This window comes from Oryza brachyantha, chromosome 1 (assembly GCF_000231095.2).
Source record: "Oryza brachyantha chromosome 1, ObraRS2, whole genome shotgun sequence".
NCBI classification, from domain to species: domain Eukaryota; kingdom Viridiplantae; phylum Streptophyta; class Magnoliopsida; order Poales; family Poaceae; genus Oryza; species Oryza brachyantha.
Window position 1 is genome coordinate 4,054,613 of NC_023163.2, and position 20,041 is coordinate 4,074,653.

General features: G+C 42.1%; 3 protein-coding genes across 3 annotated transcripts; 1 reads left to right on the plus strand and 2 right to left on the minus strand.

Annotated features, from left to right (window-relative positions):
- Nucleotides 1-892: 892 nt before the first annotated feature.
- LOC102704002 (homeobox-leucine zipper protein HOX29) lies at nt 893-5,393 on the minus strand. The gene is made up of 17 exons (XM_040525386.1): nt 5,011-5,393; nt 4,772-4,902; nt 4,588-4,678; nt 4,386-4,481; nt 4,198-4,311; nt 4,011-4,094; nt 3,781-3,936; nt 3,602-3,676; nt 3,417-3,523; nt 3,126-3,315; nt 2,822-3,007; nt 2,648-2,725; nt 2,340-2,474; nt 1,839-2,185; nt 1,592-1,709; nt 1,361-1,510; nt 893-1,226 (listed from the first exon to the last, which is right to left on the minus strand). Exons 1-17 carry the CDS (start codon nt 5,377-5,379, stop codon nt 1,080-1,082), a joined length of 2,574 nt encoding a protein of 857 aa, XP_040381320.1. The 5' UTR covers nt 5,380-5,393; the 3' UTR covers nt 893-1,079.
- Nucleotides 5,394-9,613: 4,220 nt separating this feature from the next.
- LOC102704281 (thioredoxin-related transmembrane protein 2) lies at nt 9,614-16,722 on the minus strand. The gene is made up of 11 exons (XM_006643814.2): nt 16,493-16,722; nt 16,333-16,377; nt 15,134-15,190; nt 14,854-14,923; nt 13,769-13,810; nt 12,392-12,465; nt 12,110-12,180; nt 11,627-11,712; nt 11,376-11,476; nt 9,997-10,054; nt 9,614-9,912 (listed from the first exon to the last, which is right to left on the minus strand). Coding segments are annotated over exons 1-11 (816 nt in total). The 5' UTR covers nt 16,703-16,722; the 3' UTR covers nt 9,614-9,910.
- Nucleotides 16,723-16,911: 189 nt separating this feature from the next.
- LOC102703355 (nuclear pore complex protein NUP35) lies at nt 16,912-19,717 on the plus strand. The gene is made up of 3 exons (XM_015842148.2): nt 16,912-17,513; nt 18,087-18,198; nt 19,016-19,717. Exons 1-3 carry the CDS (start codon nt 16,969-16,971, stop codon nt 19,343-19,345), a joined length of 987 nt encoding a protein of 328 aa, XP_015697634.2. The 5' UTR covers nt 16,912-16,968; the 3' UTR covers nt 19,346-19,717.
- The last annotated feature ends 324 nt before the right edge of the window (nt 19,718-20,041 follow it).

Below are 20,041 nucleotides of genomic sequence, written 5' to 3' on the forward strand. Positions count from 1 at the left end.
TCGATGAGCACCGGCAAACTCCAGCAAGCCTCCAACTCAATAAAGGTTTGTGGGCTGAGGTGGAGGAAGGAAAGGGGGTTAATTAGGGGGCGAGAAAGTGGAACATGTTTCTCAACTGGTACGACTTATTTTTATTTTCATTTCTGATTTAATCATGGATGTGTTGAATAACTTTTATAAGCATGTATTAATCTAATTTAATTAATTTAGTATTTTAAGCGTATCCTATAATTTTATTCTAGATTCGTCACTTTATGAGATGGATTATGGAAGTACGTGGGATACGAGGAACTGCCAGTAAGGAGGTGAACCAGGGGCCACCGTAGGTTATACTTACACAAACATGCTAATAACATATCTAAATTTGTTAACACGTAGGTTACGGAAACGAAATATGTATAATACATATGTGTATCAGGTTTAACATCTAACATATCAGCCTATATAGTTCCACAATATACCGTTTTATAGCCTTTGTGATGATGATTCGTTAAACGCATAACATAATCTATCGAAAAGCTCTAAAAACTGCGCAAACCGCCCACAGCATGTGACCGCGCTCGGCCCACGGTTTTCGAGAGGCCCACCGGTTTTCTCATCATTTGTTTTATTTAAAACCTTACATGATTATCATTTACTCTTCTGTCACAGTTTTATATAGACATATATATAAAATATATGCATTCATCAATTGATAAATTTAGACAGTGCTAAAAGGTTTTATAATATGAAACAAAGATAGTATTTTATTGTGAATGGAGTATTTTATTGTGAATGGATTTTAATTACAAATTACATGTCGCATATTTGCACAACTTTTTAATGAGGAGTAATAAAGTGTGCTAAAAAAATCAACAAAGTCATCCCTGCAATTCTACGCACCACCGATGCGTACAAAAACCAAGGGTCTCCCAAAATTCATCAATTCAAATCATCGTACACCGTATGATCTGTTTCATTTCATCACGAACGTAAAATTGCCCTGCTACTAGTGTAGTACGCGCTAAACAAATATACATAATCCGTTCAGGCTGGGCCGGGATCCCAAGAAGTGCAAAAAACACGATGGCGGCTAACCATCAGAGCAAGGACCAGTTGAGGAACATGAAGCAGATGCAGTGGGCGGCGCCGTCGTCGCCGGCCACCTTCCACGCCACCACCTTCTCGTACGGCGCCGCCCTCCCGGCGCTCGACACGCACGCCCCTCCCGCCATGCACGCCATCCCCTGCCAACAGTTCGTTCATCGACCATGTGATTAAATCAATCTCTTCTATCTGTCGCTGATCAGAAGAAGATGATGCAGGATTGATTTTTTTCTTGGCAACAACTCAAGGAGGATTTCATCTCATCTGCGTGTACCTGCTCCATGATGCTGGGGAGCTCCGTGCACAGGTTCTTCCTCCCCTGCTCGTCGAACACCTGCTCCAAGGTCATGTCTTGGAGCGCGGCCAGGGTCGTTTCGAGCATGTCGAGCCCGGACTGGTTTGCGAACGTGAACGCCGGCATCGCCTGCACGAGGAACAGATTGGATGGCAATCGATCGAACAGTCTGACACCTTCTTTTGTTTTCTTTCAGAGTTTGTGACGAACCTTGAGAGAGCAGCAGAGGATAGCGCTGGCGTGATGCCAAACTGATTTTAGGATCGATTCGCTGGTGCTGCTGCTGTTGGCGTCTGCTGGTTTGATGAGTTCAGCTCCAAAGTGAAATCTGCACGAGCATGGAATGGATGATCAAGTGCCAAAAATGAGAGCTTTTGTTTTCCTTTTTGTGATGATGAATTGATGACAAGTGAAAAAAAAGCTTCTTCAGTCGGATGTGAACTAAGTAAGCACGAACCTGTAGCTCTGGCAAATCCATCTGGACAGCGTGGCCGCCTCCGACGTAGCGGGCGCGAGCTGCGCGCCGGCGCGGGGGACGGCGAGGCGCGACGACGAGAGCGCCACGGCGATCCTCTGAACCGACGAGATGATGCTGCGCATGTACTGCCGCGCCATGGCCGCCACGCTGTCTTGCAGGTGGCTCTCGAAGGCGAACTGGAACGCGATCGTCATCACCGCCTTGGGGCTCGCAGCAGCACAGGCGCCGCCGCCGCCGCCGCCATTGACGCCGCTGATCCTGCTTCGAGGTGTCGCAGCTTCGAGCGTGGAAGCGAGATCCAGCGTGCAGTTCGGGCTAGATGTGTCCTGGAATTTGCAGGGTGAACAAATTCAGAAGAACTCTTTTTTAACACAGAAATTCAGAAGAACTCTTTTTTAACACAGAAATTCAGAAGAACTGATCTGGTGATTTTTGACTTGAGATTATAGAGCATCTAATAATTGTACGAGATTTGCTTACAAGAGGAGAATCGATTGGGATGATGCGGAAACCAGAAGGCAGCAGTGGAGAATCATCACTGAACGATGCGTCTATAGGCGCAAAGATGAGCTCTGAACATGTTCCTGCAGTGCTCTCCTCCACTCCATTGTACATCTGCCATTACAATCCAAAACCAAACTTTTCTTTAGATAATGGAAATAGTTTACATCTCCGGTCTCTACCGTCAGGCACAAGCAAGAACACAAGTTCTAGAACAGAAAAAGAAGTGATTTTCCCGCCCTAGAGTACACTTGGTGATAAAATTTCATGAATGAATAAGAAGTCACCTGCAAGAGGAACAGATCACGGTGCACTAGTGTATCTTGATAGTTGCTGGCATTTCCTAGCTTGATAACCTCCAGGAACTGAAACAAAAAATATTGCATCAAAAACACTAAGCAGAACAACAGAATTGGGCAGGACCTTTTGCAGCTGGACAAGCTAGTAGAAGATGAACTTACTTCTTCAGGCTCAAACGTGTGTGCCAAAGGAAGTATGACCTGACCACTGAATCCTCCAAGACGATTCATTGGTAAATTGCAGAAGTTAGGTTTCATCGCGGAGGCGAAGAACGCGTCTAGATTGCTGTCAGCCCACTGTGACCGGTGTTCGCGCAGGAACTGCAGGAGCGCCGGAGGAGAGACATCCTGACAAAATAGCAGCAGGGATAATGTGTGAAGAATATTGGCTATGATCAAACAAGAAAAAAGGAAAAAAGAAAGAAGAAATAATTACTACTGAGTCTAGTTTCAGAGTGATGCTAACCTGCAACAGCATGGACGCCTTGGCACAAAGAACACCGGTGCTGACCATGGGCAGTCCATTGTTGAATGCTGCATTGCTGCTACCGATCACTTTGGATGAATTGACAGAAACGCAGACGTCGTCAACTCCATCGCTCTCGATCACTGACCATCCATCATCAGCAAGCCCATTGAGAGCTTCATTGAAGCCTCTGAAAGAGAGCATGCAAAAAAAAAATCACACTTTTAAACTGAAGAAGATTCACGGCAAGAAGCATCTAGAGTATTTCTTCGCTGTTCTCAGGAGACGAACCTTGTGAGCTTTTGGCTCAGAGCACGCAAAGCTGCAGGCTGCCTCCCCCATCCTGTGATCACAGAACGAGTGTCTTCGTGGGCAACCTGCCTGAGGTAGCGTAAAGCCTGAATTTTTCAGACTGAATTAGTGCAGAGTTTTTATGCATTAACAGTAAGAAGAGAACTGTGATCATGCTACTGTACCGCCATCGACATCTTCTGCGCAACCATGGCAGAAGATTCATACAGGGGTCGCACGACTTCAGGCACGCTCCAAGGCTGTGAGCACAAAAAAATGGCTTATTTTTTTTTGTCTCTGTCTGCTAGATGAATGAAACTGTATCGAGAAAACTGTTATGAGTTGCTGAATGGTTACTAATTACCTCAAGGTCCATATGATCAACGATGTGTATCACACTGCCTCCGCCATCACTGGGCCGGATCAAGAACCCACTGGGAAGCATCTCACCTCTGATAAAAGGCTGGACGAGTGGCATGCTTGGGCCTCCTTGCTTGCTACTGAGTGACCTTTCGCACACCTTGAGAGCAAGAACAGTCAAGCAGGCAGACAGGACATGGATAGATATGATCTATGCTCTTATCAGTAACTCACCACTAAACTTCCATCATCAAGAATGGAGGTGTACCGCATCAGCCAGAAGTCGCGAGCCGGCGCCAGCGTTGTGGGAGCATAGAGCTGAGGATTGAACAGATTTCAGGTTCAGGACAAAGGCATGGATTTCAGGTTCAGCTAAGAATTGCCACAGTTTTTCTTTCTTTTCAGGTTTGTGTGAGCTCACCTGCATGTAGAGAAGCTCAATGGTGCCGTTGCTGCCGGCAGGAAGCACGTTCACGACGTCCATGGAACGGCAATCGCGCAGCCACAGCGCGCGATCCTTGAGGATTTCGGCAACCTGAATTATTGCAACAGATCATCAATCAATCAGAATTCAGAAAACACTGTTGCTTTTTTTTTGTAGGAGGTTACCTTTGCGGGCTCCATGCCGACGAGGCCGCAAGCCCGCGCGGCGACGCCGGCGCAGCCATGCGAGATGGCAATGATTCCAATGGAATCCGGACCAGGCTGCAGGCGAGGCCACCGCCATGGCGTCCAAGAAAAAGAAATGAGCCCTTTGAATGGAGAAGTTGATCGGTGATAATCTGAAGAGGAGAGGAAGAGGAGTTGTTACCTTCATCCCAGGCATTTGGACCCACTCGACGGCGGTTCCGGTGGCCTTGGACAGGAACTCCGTCAGCGTCTCCTCGGCGATCGCCATGAGCCTGCAGCATGTCAGCAACACCGGCGGCGAGTAAGCGGCGGCGGCTGCAAGTGCAAGAACGTGGCGTAACGATGGCGTGCACGCAGTGACGTACCCAGCCGGGCTACCGTCGCGCGGCGGCGGCAGAGGCGGTGGAGGAGGAGGAGGCTGAACGACGTTGTGGTGATGCTGGCCGCTGGTGACGACCGACTCGCAGCTGGTGTCCGTGGTGGCGAGCTGGCCGGCCTGCAACGGCGTCGGAGCCGGAGGAGGAGAGGCGTGAGCTGGCATCCCGGGGGCGACCTGCAACGGCGGCGGACCGGCGGCGGCGGCGGAGGTGGAGGAGGGACGTACGCTGCCGTGGTGGCGGTAGTAGCCGTTCTCGTAGACGAGCTGCGAGACCTGCTTCTGCAGGCGGTCGTTCTCCTCCATGAGCAGCTTGTTCATCGCCGTGAGCTTCCGGTTGAGCGCCTGCAGCCGCGACGACTCCTTCCGCTGCTTCTCCCGGCACCGCCGGTTCTGGAACCACACCTTGATCTGCTTCGGGTCCACGTTGGCCAGCACGGGGCACTCCCGCACCAGCTGCTGCCGCCGCAGCGAGCTCGGCTTCGGGCACTCGTAGTACAGCCTCTCCAGCGCCTCCACCTGCTCCGGCGTGTACCTCACGTACTTGCTCGCATCCATCGCCGCCAACGCCGCCTCCCTCGCCGTCGCCGCCACCATGCCAACCCGGCCAATGCGCGCGCTTTCTCCAATTATACACCTCGATCGATCGAGAGCGAGCGAGCGAGCGAGCACGCACGTGGGGGGTGGCGCGTTGGAATCAGCAAGCGAGGGGGCGAGAGGCCATGGCCGGAGCCCGGAGCGAGGGGGTGCCGCGCGCTTTCCACTAGTGGCCGGACATCGGCAAGCACAAGGTAGGGGTGGGGGGACCCTTTGCTTCGGGAAGGTGAGCTACAGCTTCTTCTTCCTCGTCGTCGACGTCGCCGCCTTTAAACGCGAGCTGAGCTGAGCGGTGGCGGCGCCGCTGCTCGCGCTGGCGTCGCGAGCGCTAATAAATTCCCGGGAAAAGGAAGGTTCCGTGCTATCCCGGCTCGACGCCGGCGAATGCACATTTGGCACATGTAAAAATTTCCTTTTGTTATTTCCTCCTCTGTGAAGATTTTTGATTTTTTTATATAATGTTTGATTATTTATCTTATTTAAAAAATTATGAAAATATCATTTATTTTGTTTGTGACTTACTTTATTATAAAAAAAACTTTAAACATGACTTATTATTTTTTTATATTTATACTAAATTTTTAAATAAAACGAATGGTCAACATTGTAACTACAAAAGTCAAACATCTTACGTTATGCAACGAAGGTAGTATTTGTTTTTTTGAGAGAGAGAGGGAGAGAGATTGACACCTGTAATTTTGGTACTCCATCCATGGAAACATTATGATGATCTTCATGTGTCATTATCCGTTATTGTCACAGATTGTGAGCCCTTCTGTGGACCATTTATTTCAAAATATGAGAATTTCTGTACGCTTTCCAAAAATGCAGTTAAGCATTTTTTATGTCTAATATGTTTTAAAATACACATAATACACACCGAAATACTTATATTTTAAAACGATGAGAGTGGTTTAACAAGGCATTTTATTTGTATGGGTGCAGTGTTTACCATCGTCGATCTGTTAGCAAATTTCGAGCTTCATCATGATATTGATTTTTTTTGTCAATATTGGGTAATTTTTAACAAATTTTGAATGAAATTCGTAATTGTTTAACAAAGTTGTTCAAGATGCAGTTTTTTGGCTGGAGATGTTTGAAATTCGTCGAGATCGCGAACCCAGGTGGGGGCCCTTCTTTTGAAGTGCAAGGACTCTCAGATTTATGTGTGAGTTGAATTAATTCCTACAAAACATATTAGTATCGTTTTATAGAACTCCCGTTCCAAATAAAGTCTGAATATGAAATTTTAGTAGGCCACGAAAATATTTTTCATATTCGATTCGTTTTGACCGTGGGATATGGAACTATGATATTTGGATTTTATTAAATGTTACTACATACTTTAAAGTGGGTATACTTTAAAGTGGGTACATATTCTGAATAACCATGATCTTAGAGTAACAAGTTGAGGTGAAGTTAATGGTAAATCAACAAATAGTCTGATAGCTAACACAAATAATTGAAAGCTTTCTGCACATGCTTTAGAGATTCCAAGCTTTTCTTTTTCTTCCATCGGTAGAATACAATCTGTATCTTTTCCTTTCTTCCATCACACCCAGAGAGAGGAGGAAAAAAATTATAAAAAAATAGCTGTGCTTAAAGGAATCTCTTTTCCTTTTTCTTTTTCTCTCCTTTTAATATTTTTACTAGCGTTGTACTCAAGACATTCCCCCCCTGACTCAGGGCGTGAATTCTCGATCCCATATATAATTTGTAGATATTTCTCGTGGATTTGCGTGAATTCGATCTATCTAGTGCTCCTTTGCACGAACTGCCTCTGGTTTCGTACATAAAAGAACGCTGAAAATCTCTTCACAAAACACACATTTCTCCCTAAATATTTAGACGGCATTCCTTCATAGGGGTGGGTGAATATGCACGAAAACTGGGATGAATCAGTATGTGATTAATTAATTGTTAGCTATAAATATATTAAAAATAAATTGATATGTTTATTAAAGCAACCCATCAAAAGGTTTTCATTAAAAATACGGTTCAGTAGTTTAAAAAGTGTACGTAAAAGATAAGTGGATCTAGGTTACTAAACTCATGAATCGAATGTGACCTATGGAAATAAACCTTTTTATCATTTTCTTAAAAATTTTGACATTTAATTAATTCTCATGTTTCTTTGTTAATATAATTTTTTATACATTTTCTCTTTGTCACTAGCACATTTACCCACCGTAAAAAAAATAATTCAGGGCCGTGTATCAGTCAGAAATCGTTTTTTTTTCAAATAGAGTACACAATAAAAAAGAAAAAAGAGGAAATTTAATTGGAGTTGGAGACCTGATTGAAACCAAGAGAATTTTCCTCGAGATTGGAGACAGGATCAGTTTTCTTTTCCTTGGATTTTTGAGCGGCACGAGGGGGGCGCGGTTAAAATATACCGGGTCGGGTTGAGGCCGAAGACCCGGAGAAAAAGCGGATTTTCTCGGCATTTGGAGCCCGATTAAAGGCGATCCGCATCTTGGACCCTGATCCGCCATGCACACATTCCGTATCACCTCACCACGTCCTCAGTAAAAAAAAAAAAGAAGAACCGAAAATTCACCCAGGCTTTCCTTTTTCTTTTTTACCGCTTTCTTTTCACCCTTTTGGTTCTTTGGCAATTTTTACCGCGTCTTTTCACCCCTTTGGTGTCTGGGCATTGCTGCTGTGCTGTGTCCGGTTTGATTCCATGATGGACAGTAAAAAAATTTTTTTGACCCAAGTCACCCAGATCAAACACAGCTCAAGAGTTAAAAAAAAAATGGTCAGTTTGGACCACCGTGACAGGCTCTCATTTTCCAAACATAAACAGTCCACTTGAAATACATGGATTTATTCTGAGTTTATGCAGGGATGGGAATGCTGTTTTGTTGTAAATTTTCTAGGAAAAAAAACCAAACAACAATTTGCAAAAAAAATAATAATTGGTGAATATAACTCTTAGCGATCTAAAAACAAAGTCTAAAAAATAAACAATGATAAAAAAATTTGGCTTATAAACATAAACATAAGCGAAAAGATGAGAGTGGATAACTATAGCATATTGCAACTCGACTACTGTTTGTGACATTTTCCTAAAACTGATGTGATATTCATATGCCATATGGATTCTTCTAGTTGAAAGCACACCCTACCTACGTGCACGAACACATGCAAATGAATTTCATATGATAATGCAATTCTTTTGTACCACAAAATTGTTTTTGTTTATTCCAACTTTCCAAGTGGTCTTCTCCTAGTATAGTCCTTGGCGCAGGTCAGGGATAGATTTTCTAGCCACATATAGCCATCACTGAGATTTTACACAAAAAAACTATGGTCCTTTTCAGAATCTGACTAAAAGGTAAGAAGCAATAGTCCAATATGCATTTCTGTTGAATTTAATCACAAGTGACACCAAGTTTATTCATTATCTTCCACCTGTATTCCTTGCAATGATACCGTATTAATACGGATGCATCAAACATGGTAGACCAAACCAGAAAAGAAGGCAGCAGGCTAGCAGCTTGACAGCTGCAAGCCAACCCACTATTCAATGCTGGTCCACATGGCACTTGTCAAGACCATACTTTCTCTCAAATCAAAACTCAGAAAGAGAGACCCCCCAAGTTTTCTTTTTTCCCTTCTCTCTCTGAAGTCTGAACCTCTCAGGAGAAGAAATACTCTGTTGCAGACATAAGAAAATGGAAAGAGATAACCAAAGCTAAAAAGCTAGAGCTTGTCCTATCCCACTACCAACCACTTACCTGGGTCTGACGTGTCATGGCCTGGATATAAACACCTTTTGTGTTATTCTAAGCCAATCACCCAGCCATGCTCCCATTTGGCCTCCCCAGATTTGCAAAACTATTCTTTGGTGATCTTATCAAACTCCCCTCCCTTTTGAACACCCAACAAACACAGCTTTTGCGTTATTCTAACCCATCACCAATCCCTCCTTTTACTGGACAATCAGCTTTTGTTAACAATACCACCAAAATCCCACTTTTCCTCCACTTGATAATGGTGGTGGCCAAATGCAATGCTTTGTGTTTTAATCAAGGTTATCAGGGAGCACTAGGCATATTTAAGATGTAATTGGCAAGGAAAGGCATCAGACATGGTAGGTAATGAAATGGAATTGGAGGGGAGCCAGGATGACCTACCGTGCAGGCCACTACCACTCGGAAAAAGGTGTCAACGAACAAATTCCGAGACACTGCCCAGGAAATGAATGGTGCCTGAATTGATCACTAAGTGCAGTGGAACACATAGTTGGCATATCATTGCAAGATCTCCACAGGTGTGGTAACATTCCGTAATTCAAGAGGTGACAGATGGTAGTAAGATGCAAATCATAATCCTGCCACCCCCACCCTACTCTAAAGTATACTGGCCTTGATTGGATGGGTACAAGTAAACTCATACAATAAATCAAGCTTGAAGATACCCCCTGAAGTGATTGCTGCCGCACAACTGTCCGGTTCATTCATCTGGCTCAACGACAAAAGGGGATCAGCGCTTTCTTTTTGAGACAGCTGGGATAGATGATGGATCCTGTGACAGTATGCAATCGGTTAATAGGTGTTCTTTAGACGGTGAAGTGAAAAAGACAGTGAAAGCCATCTCTGGCTGACTTACATCTAGATAGGTATTCAATCAGTCGCCTGTCAAGGTTGAAGTGCTGGCACAGAAGTTTCTGTAAGAAAAGAATTAAGCACAATATTTAAAATCCCTCACAAAAGCAATACCACAAAATTGGACCACATCAGCAGTACTTGATAACAGTCAATTTTTCACACTTCGATTATTGAGGACGACTCAATAGCTAACTGAAGTTTCAGGATTCTATCATTGGTGGCTTCAATATACTTGTCACGTCAGTTCTCAGTATTTTGATTGAAGTACAGTGCCAGGTAGCCAACCTGGATGTTTTGGTCAAACCAAAAGGGAGCTGTGTTGTCATATTGTACTGAATATGATCCTGTTTCGCACCTTTTTTCAGGTTAACCATTTCATTTATTTATTTTGGTTACACCCATTTCATTAATTGGGAGATATGTTTCTCTAAAAGCCATCATCCCGAGTGTCACACTAGCTTCACTCCTAACTATGTGTACATATTTTTTAATTTCTTTTCAGGAACAACGGTTTCCTATTTCCCATTCAACTAGAACAATCGGTCACATGAAAAGTATATTTAGTATAAAGCTGTCTCCCTCCCTGCCCCAACATGCACACACAAAAAGAAAAGAAATCGAATGAGAAGAAAATGCAGATATACATATGAATTGCCCTACTTATTATAACATTACAAGTTCAGTTTCATTTGTTACTTTCTTTAGAATTGTCTCGACTAAGTACTCCCTCCATCCTGGATTGATCTGTTGCATGAGCAAAACTGAAAAGTTTCAAAATGATCATCGCCTAAGCATGCAGACATCAGTTTTGCCCCAGGTGGTATGCATTATCTCCTCGTATCGCATGTATGCATGTAAATCCCTGCACAATGTTTCTTCTCCACTGATAGAAATTCACTGATCCCATGCATGCATGCCTGCATGGATTTAATGCATGCATCGCAATGTGGCTTGACCAATGCAACTGACCCATTGTGCCAGGCGTCATTGCTGCTAGACTAAATTCTCCTTGGTCTTGCTGCAAGACTATTATTATGCGACGATCAATCTGGGATAGTGGGATGGAGGGAGTGCTAGAATCATACTTTGAGTTTGAGCTTCAAATTTAAAGGGTGAGGCAACACGCCAACACACCATATACAGCACCTAGATTATTTTTGAGGAATTATTTTTATGTTGATTTGATGCCATATGCCTAATTTGTTTATATGTGTAAGTAGTGCATTAGGTACTAGTAATGTTAAACCATGTGCAACAGGGCAGGTTAAAGTTGCAAAACTATGCCAAGTCATACTAGTCTACCCAAATAAAATGGAAATATGATGCAACTTATTTCGTTCATAACTCACAACAAAAAACATGTATAGTGGGGAAAAAAACCTTTGTAATTTTTGGCACAAATACTTTTGATTCACTTGTGATTTCTGGGAATCGTGCAACTTCAGTGGCCTTGTCAAAGAGTATATAAGTGGGAAGATGATCTGCCAAATGAAATTCAAATGACAGTAAGTAACCATTTTGGAAAGAAACAGACCAACAATATTCTGAACAAAATCCAGTAAAGAAATGCAGGCGCTCCAAATCAAGTTGAGAAGAGCAAAATACTGACAAAAATAAGATTAGAAATTTACCCCACATGGATATTCCATACTTTGCTGCAGCATTTGGAAAATGCCCAAGATCAATTATTCCAAATGAAATGTTCTTGTTAGAGTATCTGCATTCACAAAGTGTGGACATGATTACATAAAAGAATACGAAATATACTGTACTCAGGACAAAAAAGGTACTTTGAAGATTATTAACTAATTATCAGACATTAACTGGGAAAGCACTAGTGTCATTACCAACAAATGTATGCATGATAAATGTAATGTAAGTGGAATGGGGCTGAAAAGTTAAAAAAAAACATGAAAATTTCACTCTTACAGATAAGTATCAGGCTCTCAGAATAGAATATAGTGCTAATGCCCATTGATAATAGATTTAATTACAGAAAAGGGCCAAAGTAATGATACTGTGATACTGAAGACAATTGTTGAAGAACATATTTTAGTACAAATAGATGCACAAGGTGAAATAGGAGCAAACAATCAGCAAACAGAAATACTTGCATGTTAGAAAGTTCAGGCAGAACACTGCTTGCTTGTATACATGTTCCCGAAAAGGAAGTCCGGAATTCAACCTGTTAAAATTTTTCAAAATGAGCAAATTCTGTTTGGTCCACTCGCATAGTCACATTACTCAATTGAGGCAGTAAAGATATAAATAGGAGTTGGAGATATTTCAAGCTTAGTTACCTAGAGGCCAGATATCTTATGCAAAATGAAAAGGCTAGCAGGAATCAAATTCTTACTGGTAAATGAAAAAGGAAAATATTATGTGAAGCAAAGTACCAGCCAAAATCGTGTTGCTGGCTCTTCCGTTAGTAGGCCTTCCAGTTGCAATGGGGTCAAATGATTTGAATGACCTAAATATAAAAAAGAAGGTGCCTTCAATCCAACTAAGAGGAAACTACTATGTTTTTAAATTTAGAATAGAAAGCAAGGGGAAGTTAACTTAATATACAGAAATACTTCTAATCAATGGAACAAAGGTAATCCAGCAATTTAATTTTATTCACGTTAAATGAATGCAAGAGTACAGATGCAAATGGGTTGACCCACAGGTACCCATCAACTCACGGTAGTTCCTTTGGCTTACAATTTTCCACCTAGTAATGAAGTAGAAAGTGGGAGGAAAACACAATTTTCATAGAATGGTGAGTTGTGGCATAGGTACCCATAAGTGAGTAAGCTTGTATCCCTATGCGTGAGTATATTCAAATAGAAAACGAATACTGATATTGAACTAGAAGACAGTTTGTGAGCATAATTTATTCAATTTAATGGAGTTAAAAACTCATGATCTTGTGTTATATGTTGTCCATTTTTTTGCAATACTGGTCACCCCATATAAGCACAGCTTTTAGAACCATTGAGATTATAAACTTAAGGCCTTATATTCCAAGTGGTAGACAATTCACACTAATTTCAGTTGAATTTCAATTGTCTTTGGCTCTTTGCTCATAAAAAGGCTTACCACAAAAGGAACAGGGATAAGGCACGACTGGTCAAGTCAGTTCTGCCTCAATCTATAGCATGGTAAGTATTTCATGTTCAGGGACAATTGGGAAGAAAAGCAACATGTTCAATTATAATTAGCAATTTGTCTCACCCCTCGTACTGGTTTCAAGAGTGAACGGCAATCATTTTACCCCCTCTATTCCAAACTTTAAGCATTTATGTGAATTGAATCTTGTACTAAAATATAAGTATTTTAAGCACTATTTACAGTATTATTTATCACATCAATCACTTCTCATTCAAAATTCTTCTCATTTTATCCCCACTTACCCTCCCACTTTCATCAATTCCTCATTTATTAAGAGGCACCATAGTCTTTTCTTCTCAACCTTAATCCATGTTAAATAACCTATAAATGTTTACATTTTGGGACGGAGGTAGTACTAGTTAGCTACAGATTATTACTGACTCATGTTATATATCAACTTGATTATACTCAAATCAATTAGCAAAATGGTAAACCAGTTAAGCATGCAGCAGGGAAAAGATACTAATGCAAATTATAAGCCATCACATTCGTCCATCAGTAATAAAATTTTCAACTATTGTCTAGTGGGAAATTAGACATATGTTCTCAGTCACATGATAATGCCAGGAAATAACACTGCATGTAATTTCATGATAAAAAAGCAGGTGTATAAAACATACCCAGGCCATCATAAGGTGGCTGTTGTGCAACAGCATATATAACTGCAGGAGAAAATAGTACAAGCTTTCGTCATGAAATTTTCAAAAGATACATTTGGAAAAAGGGAGAAAAATCACTTGCTTTTGGACACATAATAATAAATATAATTTCAAAATACAGCTGAAAACTGAAACAGGAAAATTAAGAAACCTCCAAACTGACAGGAGCCAGGAAACCAAAGAGAGGCAAGTAGTCAATCCACAATCAGTGTGCCCAATATTGGATAATCTATCATGCTCAACTCTGACTAGCATATAGGACTCATATGACAAAAACATACACTTGAATATTGTGCGGTGGTGACTGTAAAACCAGATTACCAAATCATGTATGTACTGCACATCACTGGCATCAGCATTGCTACACTACAACAATTAGAATCAATTGCAGTCCCTGATAGGGGATCATGAGGGTGCAAGTAGGCTACAACTCAAGTTTGTTATCTGAGTACGGGATAGCAAACTAAACAAGTTGTTCTCATCCTGCTTGCAAAGTAGGCTATGCATGAAGAAAATGATGGATAATTTACTCATAAAATTGGGCCAAAATTGCATTGCACCTTACATTCCTTGCATATGCTGGCAATGAGGTAGGAAATGTTTTGAGCAATTCTTTGGGAAGAAATTCATCAAGTTTAATGTACAGTTTGAAACAATTTATAAGAGCTGCTATAGTCTAATGGATAGACTAATTTGGCCAAGCACGACAAGATATAATAGTTTCATCAATCAAACAGTGAGACTGATACATGATTCAATACTCCAACTAAATTTGCTGGAGAGCATTATACCATTCTAATTAGAGACAATAGGAGAGCACAATATTTCATTAACATGAACATACATCTAGAGAAAAGCCAAATATAGAATGTACACTGTAAGAACTTAAATAGGAATGGAGTATCCTTTTTAAGTTCCTGCAAAACGTGAAAGGTAAATCAATAGTAAAGGGGGATACTAAATCCATAAATTATTTTTATTGCAATTCAGAGCATGTGTACTACCATTGTGCAATAATATCACAAAAAACATGATAAAATGCATACCAAGAAATCCCAGTAAGTAGGTGATGGTCAGCCAATAATCAATAACCAAAGTAACTGCCAGCAATAATCCCTACAAAACAAAATAAGAAGATTAAAAGGAAGATTACAATACTCAGCAATGCTAACTGCACAATGAAACTACGGTTACGATTATTATAATAATTAATAACACAAGTTCCACTTTCCCCCTACTTTTGCATATTATTAGATATCAAACCAGAAATCAAAACTGATCATTCCACATCAATGAATCATGCGATGAGATTCTGTATCAATGCACCTTGGCATAGAGCAGTGAGTCACCAATGAATGTTTCCCAGTTTTCCTCTTTCACGATCTGCAGAGCATTAAATAGTTTGACTTAGAAATATAAACATTAACAAGAGATTTTACTCAGCTAATTTTCCAGATAAGTAGAAAGGGGCACATTTGAGGGATTAAAACTACAATCCCCGCTCTCACCATCCAATTTGTAACAAAACACATAACTGACATAAATTTAATTTTCTTCTAACATAAAAAGGCAAATATCTTCTCTCAAAAAATGGAAACATCTTGAGGATTTATATGTGATTCGATTTGTTTTTCTGTATAAGTTAAAGGAAGTGCATTGAGGGCTCAAAAGTACAACTTTCCTCCCACTGTCCACTTTGGAGAAAACTCTCATGATTAACATGTAATTTTAATTATCTCCCACACAAGCTAAAGCTCAAAATCCTGATAATTCAAATGATACAGGTGTTATTTCTGCTATCTACAAAGACCAGTTCTTATGAACCAATCCAAAAACTTCACATCCTGATAGCATGCCAATATTATCTTGTTTTACAATGTTTATCTTTCACATGAAAAAAATCCACCTCCACTAACAAAAATATAATGCACGTGTCATCATCTTTGCATATGTGCAATATATGGGCAAGTAGCTCGAAGTGAACAACATAGCATTGTCATTCATGTCAGGACTAGACATAAATAAAAACTCCACATGGGACCATTATTGTATTTGCTAATAGCTTCTCTTGTACTCCCTCCCATTTTTTTTGTTAGATGTTAACCAACGTCTAACATTTGCATATGGAGGGAGTATCAAACAACTAACTATAGACATACACACGGCACCTTAATTGGTTTTTACTCGAGGTTACGAACCAGTGACCACGTTTTGACCAGATTCCACTACAGTAGCAATCCACCACCTTGCCTTCACCTACATTTAGGTTCACTCAAATCTGACATTGTTCAGATTATGCTGATAGTTTGACTGATCCCCTGTGCAAAATCGAAACTAAACTAAATCACTGCCTTTTAGGCTTCAGCATCACGTCACATGATGGCATTACACCTAAATTCACGCAAATCCTAGCTTCCTAGCTCCCCCTCTCACACTACTCCAGATTCAGAATCCTCAATCCAGTACCGTGCTAAAAAAAGTAAGTCAGAAACAGCATTCTTCATGAAATCGCCCTATGGCCGTACCTTGACGACGAAGAGCACGAGGAACGCGAGCACCGCCTGGATCTCCTGCAGAGAACACACCAACCAACCACCGATCCTCATGAGCCGAAACAGTTCAAGGGCCACAAAAACGGCACGATCTGGGTCCCGTTTACACTTGAAGTTCGGTACCCCGACTCACCCGGCGGAGGAGGCGGCTGGGGAGCTCGCCGCCGTCGTCGGGCGAGAGCACCGTGCTGCGTGCCGCGAAGTAGGAGAAGAAGGCGACGAGGTGGAGGAAGTAGTAAGGCTCGGAGATGGCCAGGTCGAGCCACGGGAACGGGTGGCTCCGCCTGCTCGGCCCCGCGCTCGCCGCCGGCGCCGACGCCTCCGTCGCCGTCGCAACCTCCATCTCCTCCTACTCGAGTACGAAATTACGAAATGAAAACGTATTTATGTTTTACGCCTTGGATTGCACGCGAGGACATGGATTACGCCTCCGAGTCGAGCTTACGTATTTGTGAATTACGTCTTCTGGTGCGATTCTCTTGTCTCATTGACAGGTGCGCCCAAGTAGTTACACGTGGCCTCGTCTTCCTCCGTTGCTAATAAACCCAAAAGGCCACTGCTCTGCTCGTCCACTAGGGTTTCTCCTCGCCGCCGCCACCGGGATCCGCGATGAGCGCCTCCAGGCCGGACCACCGGCGGCACCACCCGCCGTTTCTCCGTGACCTCTCCTCGCCGGTGTCCTCGGCGGTCCGCCTGCCCCCGGCCTCGCTCCGGCGGGAGACCCAGGCCTCGACCCCACCGCCGCCGCCGCCGCCGCCGCTGCTCTTCCTCGACGACCTCTCCCACCAGTCCCCCTCCCCGAAGCCGTACACCCCTCCCCAGGCGGCCGCGAGCCCCTCGCCTCTGCCCCATCGCGGCGGCCTCTTCGCCTCCCCGCTGCGCGCCAACGGGTCCCCCGCCCCCGCCGCGTGGTGGTCCCCCTCGAGGGAGGAGAGCGCCAGGGAGGGCTCACCGGTGGATGGCGTCGTCCAGCAGCCGCCGCCGCAGCAGCAGCAGTCTCCGACGACGGCGTCAGGGCAGCAGTCGCAGCAGCAGCAGAAGGTGACGCTCATCACGCTGCCACCGCCCAGGGAGGTTGCGCGGCCGGAGATGCCGAGGGATTCGACGCCTGCCGCTGGCCGGGTCGACGAGGAGGAGTGGGTCACCGTTTTTGGGTACGTGGCCTCTCCTCTTGTTACCATAGGACGAATAAGTTGCAAATGTGATGAAATTTGTGGTTTTGGATTCATATAGTTGTGTGCCTCATTTAAATTAGATTTGCATAGTACTACAAAGTATAAGTGATTGTCTAAGTTGATGAATGTGTAATGTGTATGCAATCGGTAGTATTATCTTCTGTTATAGTTGAATTGATATGGTGAAGTAGAGAGTAGATATCCATGTGGTGATGTATTTCAGTATTTGGGAAAATTAAGGTTTTGAGTGTAGGAAGTTGGAAAGGAGAATCCAAAAATTTAGTCTGCGGATCCTTTTTTCTTGGATGGAGTAGTATATACTTTCACATATACTAGACAGTCAGATATATCATAAGACCATGCATTGACTCTGTACATGTTGTTCCCTTAAATTTGATCAGTTTGCAATAGTTAGACATGATTCTCATTGACTCTGTACTTAAGTTTGTCCTTTTCTTACTCTGTCTCAAATGGTTCCCCTGTCTTAATTTAAGTTTGGTTGGTATGACATGGTTCATTTTGATGGCATCGCCTCTGTCTTTGTTCTTCCAGCTTTTTGCCTGGCGATACCAACTTGGTACTGAGAGAATTCGAGAAGTGTGGTATAGTCTTGAGACACGTCCCTGGTCCAAGGGACGCAAACTGGATGCATATTCTGTATCAGGTAAAAACGTTGATGACTTAACTATTTTAACTTTGATAAATGATAAAAAAAATCTTGAGAGCAAGGTCAGAATTTCACTGACTTGTAAAGCTGCTATGTTGAAAAGGGCAAAATTCAGCGGAAGTGATACCTCTTAAAAGTTATGGCCCAGTTTGAAGTTTAGACGAGGCCTTGCAAATATGCAAGCACTGAGCTGGCCTGGCCCAGTTTCATGACGTAGCTGTTTGACTATACAGAGCACTTGTGATGACAAAAGATAGATTGTTGCCTTTTAAGAGCTTTTTACATCAAGAATATAAAATGATTTTGACCTGTACAGATCACTACTTGTTGGGTTGAAGCCCTTCCTTGGTTCAGAACTTTACATGCCTTTTGGTCATATATTTTCTGTACTGATCTGAAACTGTTTTTGCTTACCCTGTCTCCTTTGATTGTCTTGAAAGTTACCTGCATCTGCATCATATTTCTGTCAGGACATGATTATGAAATAAAGTTTGGGACATTCTGCAGTTATGTAACAACTAAATATGCCTGATTCTGCTAGTCTCTGCATTTGTTTCAGATCTTAATTTTATTAGATGTGAAAACAAACTAACCCTAAACCAAAACAAACTAACCCTACTTTATGACCATAATCATGATGTTACGAGCTTTTGCCTACCAGCAGTAAGGCTCTTATGTAGGACTTTATCATAATCATAATAGCGAACTTCAAATACATGCAAAATGTCACTGAAAGCCTATGTTGCCAGTTCTGGCCATTGTTTATTGTGTACGTTTCTAATTGCTGATCTCTATCTTGTTTGACATTTTCCAGAGCCGGTATGATGCACAGAAAGCTCTCGCCAAGCATGGTGAACAGTTAAACAGTGTTCTTATCATTGGTGTGAAGCAAGTGGATCCATGGCAGCGACAGTATCTGAATGAGAACATAAATGAGAACTTTCAAGTTGGTGCAACAGTTCCGTTTCCATCACAAACTGTAGCACCAAGTTCATTTACAACCAGAAATGCGCTAGCACCTTTGCCTAGCAATTCTATGCCAAATGGAATCAGCAACGGGAGTGGCCGTGGTGCTTCGGGTGCCATTGCTTCACCCACAAAATCAGTCTTGTCAAAAGTTATGGACTTGATGTTCGGCCTTTAAATCCTGTCACCAATTACTGGGGTTAATTTTTTGGCTGTTTCAAGGCAAATTGAGGACTACTGATCAATGTCATGGCCGTGTCATTTCTGATTGTTGGTTATGTTTGATCGACATTATTGGTCCACAGAATCTGTACTGTACCATGCAAGCTTAAGATCATTAGGAGTGTCGTGTCACACAGGTAGATAACCCAATCTGGTGCTAATGTCTGGAGCTAGTGTTGTTTCACTGATAACAAATGTATGGAAATCATGTCAATGGAAATTTATATCAAATGCGGTTTTGGTTTTCAACTGTTTCAACCATATCTTCTACCCCATAATACAAGGACATGTTTTACTCATGTTACACCATTTATTCATCATTCTTCAAATCCATGGCTAAAATGATCTTCGTAAGATCAGCTGGTTATGACATACTCCATCTCTTCTTATGTAAACTTCCTATCGACACGCTTTCTAATTAGCTTTCTAAATTAGAAATTATCTTATCAATAGTAGATTTTCATATGTAGAAATTATCTTTCCAAATAGAAACAAGACAAACATTATATATATATATATATAGATATATATATATTAGACTTTATGTAAATATAAATATATAATTTTTTAATCATAAAGTTTTTACAAATATTCATGGTATACCTTTAAAATTAAAGTTCAATCACACTGCCAATAATATCAACTAATGCCA

Excerpts from the sequence above, each read along its gene's own strand:
- LOC102704002 (XM_040525386.1), bottom strand. The coding sequence starts at position 5,379 with ATGGTGGCGGCGACGGCGAGGGAGGCGGCGTTGGCGGCGATGGATGCG. Across the intron at positions 4,095-4,197 it reads TTGAGCTTCTCTACATGCAG|CTCTATGCTCCCACAACGCT; the intron begins GTGAGCTCACAC and ends TTCAATCCTCAG. Across the intron at positions 2,726-2,821 it reads ACACGTTTGAGCCTGAAGAA|TTCCTGGAGGTTATCAAGCT; the intron begins GTAAGTTCATCT and ends TTTTTGTTTCAG.
- LOC102704281 (XM_006643814.2), bottom strand. The coding sequence starts at position 16,702 with ATGGAGGTTGCGACGGCGACGGAGGCGTCGGCGCCGGCGGCGAGCGCG. Across the intron at positions 12,181-12,391 it reads CAGCAACACGATTTTGGCTG|GTTGAATTCCGGACTTCCTT; the intron begins GTACTTTGCTTC and ends AAATTTTAACAG. Across the intron at positions 11,477-11,626 it reads GTATGGAATATCCATGTGGG|ATCATCTTCCCACTTATATA; the intron begins GTAAATTTCTAA and ends TTCATTTGGCAG.
- LOC102703355 (XM_015842148.2), top strand. The coding sequence starts at position 16,969 with ATGAGCGCCTCCAGGCCGGACCACCGGCGGCACCACCCGCCGTTTCTC. Across the intron at positions 17,514-18,086 it reads GAGTGGGTCACCGTTTTTGG|CTTTTTGCCTGGCGATACCA; the intron begins GTACGTGGCCTC and ends TTGTTCTTCCAG. Across the intron at positions 18,199-19,015 it reads GGATGCATATTCTGTATCAG|AGCCGGTATGATGCACAGAA; the intron begins GTAAAAACGTTG and ends GACATTTTCCAG.